Here is a 20532-nt window from a genome sequence, read left to right as displayed (position 1 = left end):
AGAAGCCCCAAGACCGTGTAATCACCTCCATCAGTCTGAAGTAAAATATAAACATGAGTCCTTGGCTCAGTTTGTCCAAATTAGCTGTGGGCCAGAGAAAACCACGGACGTATATCATATATTTACAGTTTTTACACCATTCACCTTTTAATTAAAGCAAATTAAAGTCCAGCTGTATATTTCAGCATGTATTTAAAAATTTGACAAAGGTTATTAACTCACCAATTTGCACTGAAATTGACATTAAATTGGTCTGCAACACTCCCAATCCCATTAGGTTGCATCAGTCATTTCCTGTAACACTTGTAAAAAAAAAAGTGTTCAGAAGAATAAAATGCTCAAATGATAGATGTTCATACACAACAGTCATTTCTTGGTCATTGAAAGGCAAATTTTTTTTTGTCAGATGTGGAAATTTCCAATGTGACTTTTATTCTTCTTTTACCAAATTGGCACACTGTTCTGTTATGTCACAAAAAGCACAGTTATTACACTTGACAGTCAGAATAATTTGGCATGTTTGATATGTCTTTAAAAGAAAGTTAGCATGTGAAACATAGTGCTGTACACGTTCAACTGGAAGATACAATCTAAAAACAGTCTAATTGGGGAAATATTCACATATTTTCTCAAAGAATTTTAAAGAATTAAACAATTTATGGATGGACAATAAGCTCTTTTTATGAAACTCAACTCTTTAAAAAGTGCAAGCCATGTTTAGTGAAAATGTTTACTTTACATACTTTACAAATATAAACAAACCAATTGAAATGTGAAAATACATGTAATCTCATATTCTGTCATTAAGGCCTAAGCACACTAGATGCAGTTAACACTTATCGCTGAATGCTGTTCATATGAAGCTTTATGACTAAGAAGCACCATTGATGCAGCACTGTGACACAGTGACAGGTAATGTTTATTTAGCATGTTTATCTACCAACACATCTCTTCACTGGTCTGGTTCTGCTTCGTATATGTGGATACCAGCTGGTTGTCCAACCAGACTTTTTCTTTTTCAAATACTCTGTCCAAATATGTCATTTTCTTGTACCCACTAAGCTTGAAGTCACACTTCAGAGCTTTGTTAACTGGCTCTTTTCCTCATCCACTTCTTAGCTTCCTGTAGCCTCTCAACAAAACCTGCATGATGTCATTTTCCCCCAAGATGGGTAACACCACTACAAGGTCTGCAAACCTTACAACATCCATTTAAGTCCTACTTTGACTTTTAAACATCAAACCCAAGTTTGAAGTTGTCATGTACCAGAATTTGCAAAGGCATAGCTCATGCGCTTCATGTGCATTTCTGCCTTTATACGGTCTGTTTTTTTTATTAAAAGTTTAGTCTTCATGTCAAATAACCATAGTACAAACAAGTCCAGTACTACCTCCTCAAGTGATATTCAAACATCAGAGAAGGATTCTTTTGAGATACAGTATGTCTTTGATCTGTTACATACAACACAATTAATGTAAAACCACAACGAGAAAAGTGTACTCAGTAGAGGGCAGATCTCCACCAGGTGTGTCTGCAACGACCACTGCTGTAATGTTTGAATGAACACAACCCACAATTGGTTAAACCTCCCCATCTACTGCAAGTGCATCAGACCTTTTTCACATAAGTCTCCCACAAAGAATACGCTGTCATTTGAAGTATTTATTTAGGCTTCAAGTCTACTGAGCTCACGGTTTTCACCCACTATGACTGCAGAGCCGTGGCGATGCACACTCAGCTGTGTGATCACTTGCGGCCCCTACCGGCTGGGGGGCCAGTTAAGAATAGTGAAAGAGTGGCCGGTCAATCAATGGCGGTATCGAACAGGCGATAAAAGGTATTTTGATAATGTGTGAGTCACCGCAACCACGACAGGTTCTTGAGCATACAGCCATAAATGAACACCCAAAACATTGTGCCGTTTGGTGAAGCAGTTTGGGAAATTAGCTATGGACAGACACAGAGATGCACAGACAGCCCCTCACTCACACACCCTCACACATGACGATCTCATGATGATTTCGTAGTTTGTGTCGTGAGCAACAACATGAAGCGATATAATAAAATGTCCTTGCTCAGCTCAGACAGGTTATTTCTTGAAACTCGTCCTCAAATTAAATGAGTTTATTCCTCTACAAAAACTTCACTATACTTTTTTTAACCTACATCCCTGCAGCTGCATAATTTCACAAGAAAATGAGCCATAAGAGAAAGAAAATCATTAACATCAGCAAAAGCTATTTCAGGCAGAGAGAATGGCTCAATGTGCTGCTCAATGATCGGAGCAGCCAGCAGGCTCTACAGCCTCCTGTGTCCATCCCTTTCACCGCATCTTTTCACCGCATCTCGCTCTCACAACATCTAAAGCACATGATGGGCGAAGAGCACTAAAACACACTTCCTAAGGATAAGAAGAAAGCGAGAGGGTATGACAGCGGTAAATTGGCTATTTCCTCCCCTGAGCCTTACTCCAGACTTTCCCTGCATGCTGAGCAATTTGAATTGTGCTGTAATTGCTCATGTTGCTTTTCTCATGCTCGTCATTTCTACAATAGAATTTGATCTCATTAGTTTTGCCCATGGTCGAATTCTCAGTCACTCACCCTGGCAGGAATAATACTAAGTGGCATGTTAACAAAAGAAGCAGATCAGAACGACTGTTGCACTCTACTTTTTGCCACACAAAGTGAGAAGGCGGCATAAGAGTCATATGTCTCACACATAATGTGACAACACATTTGGTTTGTGTCTCATCTCTTTTTGAATGCTGCACTTTAAAAAAGGTTTTCTTTCTTCTTCAATGGTACGAAGCAGTTTAAGTGTGGTGCAGTTTGTTATTAGCTTGTTGTAAAGTGGATTATCCTACTCAACCATAGTATGAAGCTTCGAGAGGAAGAGCCAAAGGGGCCAACAGAGAAACGGATGTGACACGAGTCATGAAATAGAAATCAAAAGCCGTGCTCCAGCCTGGTTGCAGTGGAGTAGACTGGTTATGGTTTTTGGGAGAGTGTATAGTGGATGTGGCCTTGGGCGATGTGCTTCTTGTTAAAAGAGGGGATGTACTTTGAGTGTGAAGCGGGCTCTAGATAGAGTATTTGCCCAGACAGCATTTCTAAATTCACCCATGCACTCATATATCTGCTCATGTTGCTGCCTGCATTTCATAGGAGAGGACTTGAGCAAAGACGTGGCAGATACTGCAGGACTGCTGATATCTTTTAACTCTTGGGGAGGCAGCGATATCAGAAACAGAATTATAACATAAAGTCAGGGTATTTTAAAAATGAAAAAAGAAATAAAGAAATTCAGCATTTCCTCCTCATAAATGTCCTCTGTGGCTCATTCTGAGTGCTGTGATGGATTTGAAAGTGGTAGCGAGTATAGAATATGAGCGGAGAATGAGGATGGAGGCTTCAGCAGCTCCAACGCTCCCGGTCCAGGATGAGTGTAGGCAGCAGCAGTAATGTTAACACCGGTACTGCTCGGCTAGCTGCTCCATTTTTACTCCCCCTAGCCCCTGATTCAGTGTTAGAGTCCTTCTCAGAATACGGTGGGATGATGTTGAATTCCTCGCTTTCTTCCTCCTCCTCTTCCTCGCTGTCCTCCATCTGTAAAAAGGGGGGGAAAGAGCGATTCTTCCAATTAACAGAAGTGGTGGAGCGCGGAGGGAAGAGAAAGTCCACATCAACGCAGAATTTCAAACTATACAGCAAAATATACTAAAGCTGCAGCCAAAGCAGCTATTATGTTAACAGTTTGAACAAGCAGACCAACTGACAAAAGAAACATAGACCACCTGTGTTACATTTTCACACTGCGTCTGAGAAGTGCTGACTCAGCACTTTGATAACTAACTAAGGTTGTTTTGAATTATGTTTTTCAGGTGTTTCTTTTATTGTGTCCACCCTCTGCATTTTGCCTCTGTCAGATAATAAAATCATGCGTTCATTAATGATCACATGATGTTTATAACAGTAAGAGATGCTAATATCAGTGCAAATACAGCAAGATGATGCCTTACATTTCCTATATAGTATCATACAGTGAGCCTGACTTGGAGGCATCTATAAAGGCAATCATGTGTCATAGTGGTTAAGAAAACAATAACCATCTATTGGCAGAAATCCCAGATCTGGATCAACTCTAAAGTCTATCTGATGATTACTTGGCTCAAAACCAATCTGTCCACCAAAATAAGTGTCTGAGGTTTGGCTGCTGACCGAACACAATAATATAAAGACATTTCCTGTGTGCATCAAACAGGAGTGGCCTTTGCCATCTGATTTGGTGTGGTCTAAATTGACAAATTGTGGTTTGAACAATGTATGCAGTGCTTTTCAAATGCAAAAATGATTAACATGAGAAACAAACTCTTGTAGCGAGCTTATCCAAAACATTACATTATACCCACAATCTGACATTATGCTCATTATTAATATTAATGCAAAAACAACTTCCAGTTAATGAGATTTTGAAAACCACATTTAAGGATGCCGTCAATATAAATGACTTCAATTTCTGTAAAACAATATTATTACTGTCAATTCTTTCCTCAGGAAACACTGATATCAGTTGCTCTTTAACTCTCACACTGTTGTTTTGTTTAAAGGTGTAAATAGTGAGATAATGTAAAGGTTTAAGTGAATAATCAAAATAACAGTTTACAGAGCTTCATTTTATTCTAGTGTTTCTTTCTTTCCTTGGCGTCTGCACTTTGACTTGGTGAAAGTATCACAATTCAGCAAACCCCCCCCACTGTTGAAGGGTTTTATAGTCCACATATTCTTTTTCAAACTTTACTCAACTGGCATTAAAACTTGAAGAGAACACTTGTTGTTTCTCCTTTCTGTTACTCGTCTAGCATAACAAGCCATTTTTCAGTAACTATTCTTCCCAAATCCAATTTATAATTTTAAGGTCATAGAAAAAAACTCATATATTACAAGATGCATTCCCTTTGTTGCATCATCTCAACTTCAGTGATACATAAAAATTAGGAAACTCAAATGCATCATCTTTAAATAAACTGTATATCTGGATGTGTAATATGCAGCCCCACCGGGGGCAGGGTGTCGGTGCTGTAAGGGATTGTGGGACAGGAGAGGAGGAAGAGGAAATGCGGATTGAGGAGGATTAAAATGGTGAGAAAATGGAGAATATGGAGCAGATGGGTATGCATACATGAATATCAACAGTAAGGATTGAGTCTAATACTACAAACACCTAGAGCTAATCCTCAGCCACACGAGAGGGGTAAATGAGGGAGGAGGGAGCTGCTGGGCCCAACAGTCTGCTGCTGATACTTAGGCGTTACCACCTGATACACAGTCAACTATTTCAATTCAGTGTGTAGCAAGTGTCCAACACTAGCATATGGTGAGACAGAGAAGAAGTAGAGAGTGCTTACACTGTTGAATTCAGGGAGAGTGTTAACGCGGACGTGGACCCTCTCCTGGTAGACGCGCGGGGAGGGCTGAGAAGCTGGCACAGGAGTGTTTTCCACAGGAGGAGGTGCAGAGATCCCCATGGAGCTGATGCCGCTGCCTGAAACACAATCAGCAGGGGCCATCTTCATTACGTTCACATTGTTATTCCTCCTTGACGCATCACAGCAATATTATCAGTGACTTTTAAAAGTGTATAGAGCCACTAAATCAGTAAATACTGTGGAGGATTGGGCAAAATACATTGAAATATATTGGTTAGAAAATGAGTGCCATGTCTCTTGGGATGCTGGTTTTGGTGGGTCGGTCCACCACTTTGGTTCAGGCTGATTCATCTCAATAAATATTTGATGGATTGCCATTCCTTTTGGTACATACATCACTGTCCCCCGCAGGATGAATTGTAATACCTCTGGGGATCCTCTGACTTTTCATCTATGTTAGCATTGTCATTATGGAAGTTGCTCACTGGGAGCTTACACCAAGAAAAGCCACCGTTGGGTTTCTGGGGCCTACAGAGCATACATGCCACAGTCCTTCTGCAGCCGGGCCAGGTTGAGAGCATGTCAGTGCATCAAGAATAACATGGATGGGATGAAATGATGTAATCATACAGCTCTTCTAGACCTTCCAAATGTTACTGGACTCAATAAATCCGATTCTTACATTGACATGAGTAATTGTGGTGTGTTTTACAGCCACTTTATCGTCCAGACTTTCCTCCGACCCGTAGTCTTTACATACCTATTGTTGTTAATGTGAGCAGATTTTACGGTAAGCGTTACTTTTATGCATAAACAGTGCTTCTTGAGTCTCTTGTGATGCTCTTTCCACCCCTGCTGGTTTGGCAAAACTTCAACAAAAGGCCACTTTATGTTTGTCACATTTGGAAAAAGGATTCATTAACTTTAAAGAACCTAGAAATCACATTCACATTAGGGCAGCCAACCAGACAATGTCACTCGATATTTACTTTTTTATAGGAAAAATGATAATAATGGTCTGAAGACTGGACTGTGAAAGATACTTAAGTTGCTTCTATATTTTTGGACTTTCTCTGTTATTTGGAATGTTAAACGCATCACTCTGGTCCTGGCTTGTGTGAATTTATGGCATCTTGTAGGGCAGGTTTTATACAATGATGCAATAATAAAAAAGCAATAAAATTTAAATTCAATCTAACTTCTTAACTTGACTAAATGGTATATTTGGGTTAATTTCACTGCAGACTAAAAACAGCAAGATGAAACACGCACGAGACTAAAGGTGCGATCATCTTTGCTGTAGTTTATAGAGAAAGTTAATCATTTTAGCTTGAAACACACCTGTGGACACATACAGTTTCTATCCTGGAAGCTGCACATATTTCATGTAGGAAACTCCCAGAGCTTAACTCATTTATTATTATTACTTCAGTGTTTTTGTCTCACTATGGACATGCAGCCCTGCAGGTTTATTGTACTGCATGCCGTAACCATCGTCACATTCTACTCACGCAGACACGTGTTGCTGCTGAACAAGTGCAGGATGCGCTGACAGCCCTGCCATTCGTTCCCGCTGCCGTCACATGTGCACCACTGAGACACTTCTGTGCTGTTGTTGCTCACATAGTTAGGAGTCATGATGGTGCCTAAAGAAAGAGGACAAAAGTCATATTACAGGTGGAACTTTTAAAACGTTGTACATGATATTTCCCTTGGGCAGAGGATTTTCAATTTTCAGCACACACCTCCATGGAAGGTAAGATGCAGTCTAACATCAATATTAGTGCGCTGGGGACACGGTGTCACCAGTTTTCCAGCTCTTGATATTGATAATTGCAGGTAGACAAAATTACTTTTTGATAAATAGTGAGAAACTAAAGGAAAAAATATTACCTGGATAATTTTGTGGAGCTGCTGGAAATGCAATTTTCAAAACAAGTATTTCAAAATGATGCTGGCTGGATCCCCAGAGCAGCAGCTATTTATAGTTGACCATTTATGAACCCCTGTAGAGTTATTTTGTGCAACAAAACGAATATAATATAAGACAAATATCACTGTTAGACACCTGCTGATGATTTCCAACAACAAGTCCTTTAAGCAGCTTTTGGTATATTTTTTCAAACTATTCCCTCTTTCAGCCTCTCCTACCTCTGTAATTTTTTTTTTTCTATCTCACCTATGAGTCCAGCGTAGGCCTTCAGGCACATGGCTCTGCTGTCTCGCATACAGCCAGAGGCAGACAGAGGGGAGGCCTGGCAGTTATGTTGGAAATCAGCGAACCGGGATCTGAAGCACGCACACACAAACACAACAATTTGACGATTTCATTTTGGGATTCGGAGTCAAGCTAAGAAAGACAACACAAACAACAACATTTCGTGAGAGTGCAAAATACAAAACAGAGAAATAGTCAGTCGCTCAGTAACACCACCCACTTCTCTTTAGAAAGTTAATGAAACTCGAATTACTGTCTTCACCAACCAGTCAAGTAGAGATTTACATAATCAAGGTCAATATGGTAAATTATGAGCAGGTTAAGAGGCCACATCAATCCGGTGCGCACAACCTGCTAACACTGTTTAACAACCTCCCTTTGCAAGCACACACAAGCGCCTAAAGAAATGAATGGGTGGCCCACAGAGACTGCTTATGTATCGGGCAGAATTTGGTGTGACACCCGTTTGTGGTATATCTTCTGATCCTTTGTATTTTGGTGCTTTGTAGTACACATTGTGAAATCTGCATTTTTTTTCTGTTCTGTGTGGTTTCATGCTAAAACCTTATTAAGGGCACTTAATGTACCGTATTGTTACACTCAAACAACTGTCTTACCTACACAGCTCGTCTCTGGAGCAGTAGTTCTGAAGGCTGAGGCAGTTCGGCTTTCCCACTCTCTCCTCCCCTCTCCCATTCTCCTCATAGGAACATGACGGGACGATGGTTTTCCTCCGGCGCTCCCCACACAGAGTGTCAGAGCAAGGACAGAAGAGCAGAGCGAAGCTGTACTCCTCCGGCACGCGCTCTAGGAAGCGCCGCAGGGCTTTGTGGCATTTCTGGCGGTTACAAGCGCTGTCGGACACTGTCGATCGCTTGGTGCAGGCTACAACGTATTCTGACCGCAGGGAGCCACATTTCTCATACAGGCCACAGTCCTGCGCTGCCTTCAGACACTGGTTTTGGCCGTCCACAGAAAGAGAGGAAGCTGGAGTTCATCAGGAGGAAAACAGTGAAACATATATTAGGAAATAAAAATCTTGACCTACAGAGATTTGTGTGTCACAAATTTAATGATTTGCGATAAGAGCGGTACCTGACATGATGGAGGCCATACGAGACATCTCAATATTTCTCACCAGAGTTAACTCCAGTTCTTCATATGGAGACACTTCATACTGATCATATGCTGAAACAACAGTAAAGAGTATTAAATGGATTACGCAGCTGAGAATTCAAGCACACAGATGATAATGCTTAAACCCACCTGCAAATCTCACAGTCCAGTAGACCCTGAGGCAGTGTTCCTCTCTGCGAGAGCCACGCTGACATTTGCAGACTTGAAGGGGTCGGTAATGCTGCAAGGAGTTCTGGGCCTCAAGGCACTCCAAGCGGGCATCTCGGCCGAGGGGCGACACGGCCTCCTCAGCCGCACAGTACTCCAGCAGCCGATAGAGCACCATGCAGGACTGCTCCTGGATGCAGTCCTGCTCCGCCACCAGACAGTCTAAGGATGCACATACTGGATAACTACCTGGAGGAGAGGTTGATATCGTCAGTGCTGGTCCCCAACATTACCACCAATGTGTGCTCAGCTGTATTGTGCAAAGCGGCTGAGTTTATAGTCCCATTATCCAGCATTAGTCTTACGCTAAATAGGCTGTAATTAAGACAACAGAGCAAGGTGAGTGCACTCCATAGGCCCTTCACTGCACTAAAGCTTACTATAATATCCAAGGAAGAGGATTAAATTGAAAGCACACAAGTGTAATAGAGTAGCAACGTGGGCGAAACCTCAATGTTTCTCATAAAAAAAAACAGGAGTCTCTTGGATATTTTAACACTACAGGGTTATGTTATGGTTGTAATTATTCCATAATTGTTTCTTCATCTTCTCATTGGGACTCCTAGTTAAATTCTCTTCTAATGTTTTTATGTACAGTCTTACAGTACAGCTTTGCCTTTATATTGATGCACCACGTGTTTTTTCAGCACAGTGTCTCAATGTGAGTCCTGATGAGAGTCATATGCCAATCAAAGCTTTTGGAAGCTTCGTGTTAGCCTCATCTTTCTTATCACATGCCACAATGCTCCCGGATCAGTGAGCTTAGCACACGCAACCGTACATTTTGAGACATTTTATAAGTCTATGGTGCTCTCGTGTATAGTTTCAAAGCTGCCCTTCCTATCCTCCTCCCTGCATTGCCATGTCCTAAAACTCTCTTAATCTCTTGATTTTTGGTACAATGGAACAAATGAGCTAAGATGAGGATTGGGAGGATGAGTCAATTTGAAGGGTGAGCTGCCAACGAGCATTACATTTAAAAGCTAGTCAGAAAACTAAACGACTCAATGGGGATGCTGTAAACAGCGGATTTCTCAAGTCTTGGATGCTTCTTGTATCTACCTGTAAGTACTTGAACCACTAACAAGGGGTCATTTCCAAAATGGTCCCTTTCATATGTCTATAACTAACTGTTAACTCAAATGTTAGTCCAGCCCATTGTTATCTGCATTTCCATAGAGGTAAAAAAAGACCTGCTAAGATTAGGCAAATTAGTCCGCTGACATATATAAAAACGACATGACATGGGACGAGGGCTGCTGGTGGACGCAGTGGTAGACACACTCTGCAGCTTGCAGTAACAGTGTGCCTCCCCATTTCATCCAAAAAAACAAATTACTACTGCATATTGATGCATGAGCGCTTGATCGTGTCTGAGTTGTGCTTTAGAACGTAACCGTCATGAAACAATCAAAAAAAAGTTTTTAATTGAAGCGACAGCAAAGCCTAACTTTCCTTTTATTGTTATCAATCTAAGAGAAATGCTCTCAACTCGTCCTAAAATGTACCTAAATCGGTACTGGAGCACTTATTGTACTGGAAGTATTGTAGAAAAGCACTGATGTTATGATTGAAAAAAAGACACATGAACAGCTGGGGACCAAACTTTCTGCAGGAGGGTGCCATCAGTGTGAGACACAGCACAGTTCATATATTTCCCACCAAACTGATACTTTTGCTTTACATTTTGCTTACAATGGAGACTCCATCTGCATATCACATTAAGTCAGTGACTGAACTCAAATGTCCACGATGAGGATGTTTCCCCCCTGAAGTTCCTTCAGACAAATAGTCCGTCGCACCTACATTGTAGAAAACAATCAGCAGTATATGTATTTTAAAGGAGTCATAGCATTAATTTAAACAAGGGTCCTTAAGTACGATTGTGTTTCATATCACCAACCACATTTCCTCTCAAACAAATATGTCATTCAGTAGAATAACAACTGTTATTCCACAGCGATTAAGCATTAGGAATGTTGTGATTGGCACTGTTCTGTCTAGAATGAGTGAAAGTGAAAAATTATAAATCACTTCATAGCACTGATTGTTGCTGCATGAGAAACACAATGCAGGAAGGCCAGAGGCAGCCCGAGGGACACGAGAGAAAAAAAAGAAAGCCCTCTTCATAAAAATGCATTCTGATGGAGCAATTCAGGAAATGAATTTCTCAAATGTGGCATAATTGTCCCCGCAAATTACACTTTATACACAGCGATTCTAGAAAAGGAAAGTAGCTCGGATAGGCAATATACACATAATTGTTTTGCTGTATCTTGCTAATTTGCTATATCCTGTCACTTCTTAACTGCAAAAAAAAGAAAACATTTAATATATTGTCCGACTAGAAATAAATGGAGGTATGTTTGAACTTTGTAAACAAATATCTGCACCTATTTTATCCTTACATGGACGAATGCTTCAGTACATTAACATATACATCACGCACACACACACACACACACACACACACACACACACACACAGATGCATTGTGTTACATCGGTCACACACTTCGATTAAACTCCTGCTGACTGGCGGCACAAAGCGAGGCTGCAATCCAATTCCGTTGCTGCATGTTTCGCAATCTCAGACGCCACATGAGGTCCATGTCTCACTTTGGCATGGGACATATCATAAACAGAGGCTCCGCTTCATCGCCGCTGCAGGAAACCTGCCAAGGCCACTGCAGTGACTCCACAGGGAGAGGTGGGGAAGAAGAAACACTACTAGCACACAAGGCAATGAGTCATATTCACAGTCACAGATCCCCAAGGTATGTCAAGGTGTGATTACCTGCCTCCATATGTATCATGATACCTTGATAATTATAGTAAAATATTAACTTCTGCCATGTTTAGATTAATGTAAAAAAGCTTCATGTAATCGGTGTGGGTAGTAAATGGCTTATTCATTATTCCTTCTCAATGTTTGCTCCCTCTGGCTTACCACTGATAAAGAGAAACTATCAGCATATTTAGTATCCAGGAGCTTGTCTTTGTAAGCGACACACACACACAAACACACACACACACACACACACACACACACACAAAATCGGATAACCAAAAGCTTTACAGAGTACAGAGCAGCTCTGTTAAACCTTGTCTAGTAGACAGGTCAGAATTATATTTATAGCTTGAACATTATTTAACGTCATGATGATTAAGTGGCAGAGTGTTCACATTGTGCTGTTGGAGATGCAACAAATTGCTTAAGTAAAAGTCTGGGTTAAGGGAATTGTTGGTTCGAGCATGGACTGTGTGTTTGAAAGAAAAAAGAAAAGCAGAGAGAAGCGAGATGAATTACTGTGATGTGTACGCCGTAGGACACCCTATTGATTTCTCACTGGGGTGATTAATAGAATTTGTGAGGCAAAGCTGATGAAGGTTAACGCCATAAACGACAAACCACACAGACCGACATTCACGGGGAGTGAACTGATTTGACAAAATATCTCCTCCATCCTTTCGCACACACAGATACTGTAGGTAGCAGAGCATCCACATTGTTAGGCAGTAATTTTACTTGAGAGGAGAGCGTGATGGGAGACTCTGATGTGAAATGTGTTCCCGGGGATCGTGACAGAAGAGACATCTTGGAAGGAAGTCGTAGGCTCAAGGGGGAAACAGCAGCAAGGCGACAAAACGGAGAAAACATGCCCATGGCTGCCGCCACTTGTTACTATTTGCTTTCATCCATCTGCCCTCCAGTCAAACCGGTGGGATTCCTGAATAGACTGCATAAAAAAGACTGCACATTGATGTTCCACATGAAGTGGAATATGGTGACAATCTGACTTAAGTCAAACCACACAAGGAGTTTCCAGGCGTCAACTTGATTTTGGGAAATTGCGATGGGCTTTTTGCACTACATTATTTTCAGACAATTTAGAGACCAAACTATCAATCAATGAATCAAATTGAACTGTTTTTTTATGGCTGGAATGACAAACTCTGAACTTATTTGAGCCTTATTGGGCTCATCGGTGGCAGATTACTTTGATGATGCAATATGAACATGAGATACAACGTCTGCATACCAGAACAGACCTAAAACCAGCATAGTTGAGCTTTAATATGTATAATCTTATGCTGGTTGGTGTAAATGCATGTACATATCTATGACTATGCCCAATATACTCTGCAGTTAACGGAGTGCTAATGTGAAAGCTGTATTACCTTACAAGACTACACTGGAAAGCATTGGACAAAACAAATGGGAACAAATAACAGGCAGGACAATAGAGCACATGTTTGTAAGTCAAAACAATGATTGTCCTGCCAAAATGCCCTTTTCTAATTTTGATTTAAGCTACTACATTCAATAAATGTGTATTTATTAAAAATTAGAGACAGCAGATGGCAAATGAAAGGGGGGTCTTTTTAAACATTTGCAACAGCAACCAGTAGATTTATTCCAATTCTAAATATAAACAAAACACAAAACTCAAAAGGTGATTGACCCCATCTCATTCCAAAAATGTTAATACCTTCATTTCTCACAGTAAAGTTTGATTAAAAACACTGAACCATCTTGTGCCATAAGTGTTTAGAGATCTGTGCACTGATTCAGTGTTTGTAAAAGACATTTTAGTTTCCTGGTTTTGATTGCATGATATTGGTTATTGGAACAAGCTGGACGGAGGGGTTTCCCCAGGACAGACACAGCTGTGCACATTAAAGCTTGTGTGGGCCCTTATTGACAGTCATTTCTGCTGAGCTCTAGATGTGTCACTTTCCACCAATCAGCTCATTGTCTTCCAACATTAAACTTTCTATTAACATCAAACATATGCTTAACAGTTTGCACATATTCTCTTTGTTATGGAAAAATTACAGACACTGCCCTAGGCATCTCGGTCGAGCAGCTCTTTTTAAAGAAACAGGATGAGTTCCGTTTAATTTATAAAAACGAACTTATTTTCTCAATACTGGTGAGTTCCCTCTTCTTTACATGCTATTTCAAGGCAAATTACATTCTCTTCAGACCTGTTCAGCATTGTATAGTAAATTTTCACATGAACGGAAAACCTGCGCAGCAGCTGTTCATTGTACAAAACTGCTTCGAAATACCTCAGCTGTCACAAAATGTCATACATATTACACATTGTTATTAACCAAATGCGCTTGTTCTGTCTTGTCATTAGATGTTTCCCCTATTTTTCTGGGTGTAACGACCTCTGAACTCATCTTTTTCTATCAGGTATTTTGACTGAACCCTCAACTTTCATCCCTACTTCAGCATACCTAGAATTAACAAGGGCTCCTCCCATGTTAATCTCATTTTTGAAAATGTCCTTCCTCCTCAACTTCTCCATGCTGCTGCACCTCCTGGATTTCATTATTCTCTGCCTCCAATTTCCCCCTCAAATCATCCAGTCTCTCCACACTTCATGCGTCTATTCCACATCTTTCCACTAGCGGCTCCCACGGTCTTCTTCACATTAGGGCCGCAATGATGGCAGCAATAACATTTCACGCTAAAGTGAAGAGCACACAGACTGTACAGTCTCACTCAATAACCAGGTCAAGCACAATAAAGATCCATCTTCTGTACAAACTTCATGCAATTTTATTTAATCGTGCAACACCGGCTGCGAAAGATGCCTAGCTGCCTTCCATCCAAACGTTGTAGATGAGTTTCACACACCTAAATACCAAAACAGAGCGTCCTGTCTGAACAGCTCAATTGGTTTAGTGGTTAATAATAATTGTAAATTAACCTAGGTTATAAACCGTAAATTAACCTATAGTCCGGCATGCAGTGACAGATTAGCGGTTAACCGTTGACATCCCTTTGTAGAGACTGTCACCTGTTGTGAATGCTGTTTTGATTCTAGGGAATCCATTTCAACCTGCCAGTGTCGTCTTGACATGCTCAGGGGGGAGAACAACTGACAGCCAGACAATGCATCCAAACTATCATCGAGCCACAGGAGAGGATGTGGAAGTGATGGTGACCATGACCACTAGACTGGCCCCAGGGCTTACACCGTCTTCAATCAGATTTAAGCTCTTCCACATTACAGTGGATTTCTGCTTTCATAGAAAGAGAGGTACGACTTGCTCTTTGTGAGACAGGAGAGTCACAGCTAGGTCTGTCCTGTGAGTGCTGACTGAACACATCTATGGGAATGAGTTTAAAGTGTCTTTCAGTCTCCTATGTTTCTGAAATATCAGGCCGTACGGTTGGCTTAGACAACACAGGCATCCGAATGTTGACATTACAGACAATGCTTTCCATTACAGTGTACTCGTCTTTCCTGCTCAGCTGTCGCATGAAAAGTTCCTATCTGAGTGCTACACAGGGCAGGCCAATAATTCAATATGATAATTTATTGTCTTTCAATGGAAACATATCGTGATGGCATCTTATATCGAGATATCCTGATACACAATTAAGTTGTCTAAATCGCAGGTGCAAATAAAAAGCACATACTAACTCAGATTTCTCAGAAAAGCTGTTAGCAACCCGAAATGCCAGCCCAAAATCAATAGTTTCTACAGTTTATGAGAACTTGAAGAGCATTGACTTGTGGGCAATCCCTTAATTTACTTAGATTGAGCCAACTGTGTCCAGAGAGTCACCTATGACACCAGTGAGAAGAACAAACTGTTTTACATTTGGCTTTTTGTGCGGAGCAATTGTAGTCTAATGCTCATTAATTGTCACAGCTCTGCCCCTTCTCTCCTGTCACTCTATCTCTCGCTCGCCTAATCAGCTCATTCAGTGCACCTGTTAGTCACACCCACCTCATCAGCTCAATCACTTCCTCACTCTGCTGCACCTACTATTTAGACCCCAGTCTCACACACACACTCACGGCCAGATTATTCTCTGCAGTATGCCAGACTCAGCGGTTACCCGCCGACTGGTAACCCTGCAGGTTTGGACTTCTCTGCCTTGCCTCGGCCCCCGTAAACGGCTCAGCCTTCTGTCCCCAACAACGAGATTCTGCCTCTGGTTTCTGTCTGCCTTCTCCCCGGACGGCTTGGCGTTCCACTGAGTGGATTTCTACACGTGTGGAGATCCAAGACTGTTTGCCTGTGGTGTCTTCTGCCTGGAATAAAGTGTTGTTTCAACCTCCTCGTGTGGATCACCCTCCCGGTTCCTCAGTCTGTCTGCCTTGTCCTGCCCGGTTCTCACCCTCACGTCCTTGGATTTCCCTGTTCCCTGTCAAGTTTCCCTTTGTGTTCACCTCGAAATAAAACCCTTTTGTTTTCACTCTGCATCCCTGGTCATGTCTGCGTTTGGGTCCACCACCACTCCCCGTGACACTAATAACTGAAATGTCTACTCCGGTGGCATTGTGGACACAGGGAGACGTGGAAGATGCAGGAATTTGGGTGGGAGGGTGCCAAGGGAGGGACAGCAGGAGAGAAACGCCTGAGAGAAACACAATTATGCAATTATGGCTCAATTCCAGCAATGAAGCATCTGTCTCCATCTTTAGAATTTTGTCCATATGTTGAAAAAGCTTTCTTCGACAGTCTGCAAATATCAGCAGCAAACAACAGGGAGGGCCTCGCCAGGCAGGCGAATGTGTGCGTTGGCATAACTTGAAATTGTAGATGGATAAGCACTCTGTCCAAAATCAGCTTTCAGTTTGTCCTTAACTGCGGTTCAGTCTGATTTTGTTGCATCAGATAGGCTATCCCAGTATATACATATATGTACATATATACAGGTGTATATATGCACAAAAATAAATCTCTTCTTACACTAACATTACTGGGGAGTTGAAAAGGGGCACAACAGGCAGTGAGGAAGATAAGACTCAAGATAAGACTTTTCTGTCACATTCTGCCCTTGTGCCCTTTTCAGCCACATTCCCACTTAGAGACTATTGCCAAGGTCCCGTCACTGCCACACCCATCTACACACCTTTTCCTACTTCCCTAATCTGCCCTACCTGGCCTTCGCCACCCACCTCCTCACCTGCATCACCCAATCACCCACCTACGTCTGATTAAATATAGCTCCACAATTGCCATCCCAGATCCTTTGTTCCTCTGTCAGTTCATCATTGCGAACACAATGCTGTGTTCTGTTGGCTGGACCCACAGCTTCATTTGGACTGTGTAACAATACATCACTGAATTCATCCTGCTGCCTTCTCAACTGGCTGAATTTGGGTCCAATCCCTGTTTCAGTACTCGCTGACTGTGACTCATTATGATGGCGTACAGCAGAGATGGGGACAGTTCTATCAAATAGGAATACTTCTTAAAAAACCTAACACACAGGTATTTTAGTTATAGCAGAGTAGGTTGCAATGAATGAGAGCTGCAGAAACAAAATATGATAAAATGAATTAAGTAAGCCTGTTCAGTATAATCTAGGTGTTCTGACAGCATGAGGTCCAAGCATCCAAAGGTGACAACTCCACTAGTGTGTACTTTGTTTTATGTTCTGAATCAACTGTCGCCCAGTGTGTCCAGTACACGGACGAGGCCTCGTTTAATGAGCTGCACAGCTGGATTGTGCAGCCACATCACGCAGGCAACATCCCTCCTCTGTGCTCCAGGTAAAATACATACTTGCATCAGCCAGTTGGGGTGTGTGAATATTTCAGGCTTCTGCCTCTCGCAACCTGGTGCAGTCCTACATTACTATGTTCCAAAAAATATCTTGGCCAGAAAGTGACACGCATATCAACCAGCGGGCTGTGGGTTTTTGGTTGGTGCCATCTAGTGTGTGCGTTTGACAATCAAGAAGCAGAGCACATACGAAGAAATGAGTACAGCAGGCAATGACACATGAATTGTACAAATTAACATTCACGAATGTGTTCAGTAGAAATCAGGTGTCACTCAGAAAACCACATTTTGATGTTTAAGTTTTAATTAATTTTAATTATTCTTTAAAGTTTAACATCAAATATGTGAAACAATTACATAATCAGAAAGTCTATTTTATGTTTTTTTTATCTATCCACCGGGCTTGTAGCCAATTTAAACTATGTGTGCTGTCGCCCTAAACGAAACTGAATTACAGACACAGAGTGCATAAAGACAATGCCTCAGCAGAAAGAAAGAGAAGAAGAAGAGTCAACGGTACAGTGGGGAAGATAAAGAAGCCGAGGTTTGGATAAACCTGTGTGCACGAGGGCGCTCAACCCCCTGCACAGTGTGTACATCAAATAGTCAAACCCTGAACAGCGACAGCTCCAGCATGTGGATATTAGTCAACCTCAGACCTGTGTAACTTTACACAGCCGGAAAATGAGCTCTAATAAATTCATGACAACCGTGTTACGGCTCAATCGCGTCCACTAAATGAAGTACAAAAATAGCAGCACTCAATCAGCAGTTGCAGTCTGTACTGGGATTTAAGCACTAACCCACAGAGCAAAGGGTCAAAGTCGGGTTTAATGACATTCAACAATAGTCTGCTTTCCATTGATGTATCTGACAAAGGTACTGCACGGCCTCATTCAAAGGGATCGCATTCATTATTTGTCAGATGCCTTGCCATTCCGATGTTATTAATTTGGAAAAGGACACGGATGATTGCAACAACGCATGCAAACAATTAACAGAGAGAGAGTCATTTGAGTATTCGGTGAAATCAGTGACACATAACGGAGAAGACAACAGTTCATGAATTATGAAATGTGTTTTCCACACACAGGATCCGTCTTGTGTTTTCTTAGTTGCAAAGTATGAAGTCATGAAGCAGATGTGGGACTCTGTTTTTGTTCACAGAACAGTTAGAAAATCTGTAATCTCTACAAGCAGGTGCAATTCTCCTCTTTCATTTTGGATGTTTCAGTCATGTGAAGACACATAAATGATGGCGTTGGTTAGCCCTGAACTCTGCGGGGCGTCAGCAGTGACAGACATTTTGAGAAGGCTGTTGTCTACCTCCAAAGTTCCCACTGCCATTGTTTAGGTTGTACAAGGCCAGATATATTACAAAGTAGAAATAGTAATATATGAAATAGAATACAGTTCAGAGGGGCTATTTATAAAATATCCACCTCGACAGGGACAGTCGACTGACCAAAAATGCCACGTAGAAACAAAGCAGCTCTACAACAGATTTGTAAAGTCCCTGGAGTTCTGTCCGTATTTCACCATTCTTTAATGATGTCAATTAACAAAATTTGAATCCAATAATTTATGTTGCAATCACGTATAATGATAGAAATCAACATCATGAAAGAATGTCTGTATCTGTAATGATTCCGGTCTCAATTAAATAGTGCTTGAAAGTAACTGTTTTTCTTGGTGTGATTCCACCTAAGTGCCTGGCAGGTGGGGTTGACACATTGGATGATAAACTGAGTGCCTGAGAGGTTTGACATTCACAAGATAGCATTCATCATTTTACGATACTAATTTCTAATGAGAAGCATTGGAAATTTCCTGGATGCAGTGGAGCCTGCAGCTCCTGTACTGAAATAATCCTATCAACAGTATTTGTATTGTATTCCGCAGTTCGGAGCACGGGGTGGGGGGGGGGCTGTGTTTCATATGGTATTTGTTACCAATGGATCAGGATACATGAATAATGAAAAGAAACTCCTGCTCCTGCTTGAGCATTGAAAAACACTTATGATACAAAATGACACAAATCAATATCAATAACCGCAGATCAACAAGCTTTAGGCTCCACTGGGAGATGTCTTATCCAGCCACAGTCACGTTATTGACTTTAATGATTATAACTCATTTTGCAGGAGCTTGTGCGTGTGTGGTAGCAGAAGAATCCAAAAGCAGCTGCTGCAATAACTATCACATTCTTTCGCCCGTTTGATGACAACCAAAGACAAAGACTTAATAAAGCAGCGACACTTGAAACTGATCCATTGTGATGCGGCAATGTAGTTATAATTTTCTTTCTTACACATTTAAACCTTCATCCTCACAACCTCTAATGCACAACTTATGTAAAATGTCAATGATTTACAGATGTGGCAGCCCAAATGCTTTCATGTAAAGGAGGACATCCTTTAGTTTAACAATTCATGTGTGATATTGCTATGACCCGAGACAGTCAATATTTGGGAAGATGAACGGCTCTTTGGAAGGAGACCAAGGCAGAAATAACAGACCTGAACCCATGATGTCATCCAGATGTAAACATGTTAGGCTGTTGCAACAATGAAACAGATTTTATGGATCTCTTAATGTTTTATTTTTGAGGGGCTCCTCAGAAGTTCCGCTCAAACCTGGAATAGTAAATCTTATATGTCTCATGCTTAAACACACAGTCTTTCACTTTGTCCCTTTTTTTCTCATTAAATAATGAGCCAGCTGCCCTTTGATGTAATGAGCTAAACTATGTGCAAATATTAACAAAGAAATTTACGAAAGTTACCATTTCATGATTAAGTTAGTGTCAAAGTGTGGAGAATCTGAATAATAAGGAAACATTATCATTAGCAATACAAACATAAATTCAGTTTCCTTGTGTGCATCTGGGCTGGAAGCTTGGTCAAAAGCTGCAGCTCTAGCCTAATTGTTGCTAAATTCATCAGCCATTTGCATGGGGGGGGGGGGGGGGGGGGGGGAGAGAAAAAAGGGGGGGGGT

The 20532-nt window shown here is 41.4% G+C and overlaps 1 protein-coding gene across 1 annotated transcript in view; it reads right to left on the bottom strand.

Annotated features, from left to right (window-relative positions):
- Positions 1-392: 392 nt before the first annotated feature.
- The window catches only part of LOC116395353 (GDNF family receptor alpha-4-like), a 20876-nt gene continuing 736 nt past the window's right edge, over positions 393-20532 (bottom strand). The window contains exons 2-8 of the mRNA XM_031869187.1: positions 8914-9180; positions 8743-8835; positions 8265-8634; positions 7609-7718; positions 6941-7075; positions 5409-5545; positions 393-3609 (exon numbers count right to left, since the gene is read on the bottom strand). Of these exons, the coding sequence (XP_031725047.1) occupies positions 3415-3609; positions 5409-5545; positions 6941-7075; positions 7609-7718; positions 8265-8634; positions 8743-8835; positions 8914-9180 (1307 nt within the window). The 3' untranslated portion in view covers positions 393-3414. The remainder of the gene's footprint in view (positions 3610-5408; positions 5546-6940; positions 7076-7608; positions 7719-8264; positions 8635-8742; positions 8836-8913; positions 9181-20532) is intronic.

Source organism: Anarrhichthys ocellatus, unplaced genomic scaffold, assembly GCF_004355925.1.
Source record: "Anarrhichthys ocellatus isolate YVR2014 unplaced genomic scaffold, GSC_Weel_1.0 scaffold46, whole genome shotgun sequence".
Classification (NCBI taxonomy): Eukaryota; Metazoa; Chordata; class Actinopteri; order Perciformes; family Anarhichadidae; genus Anarrhichthys; species Anarrhichthys ocellatus.
This window is presented reverse-complemented; position numbering and strand designations above follow the sequence as displayed.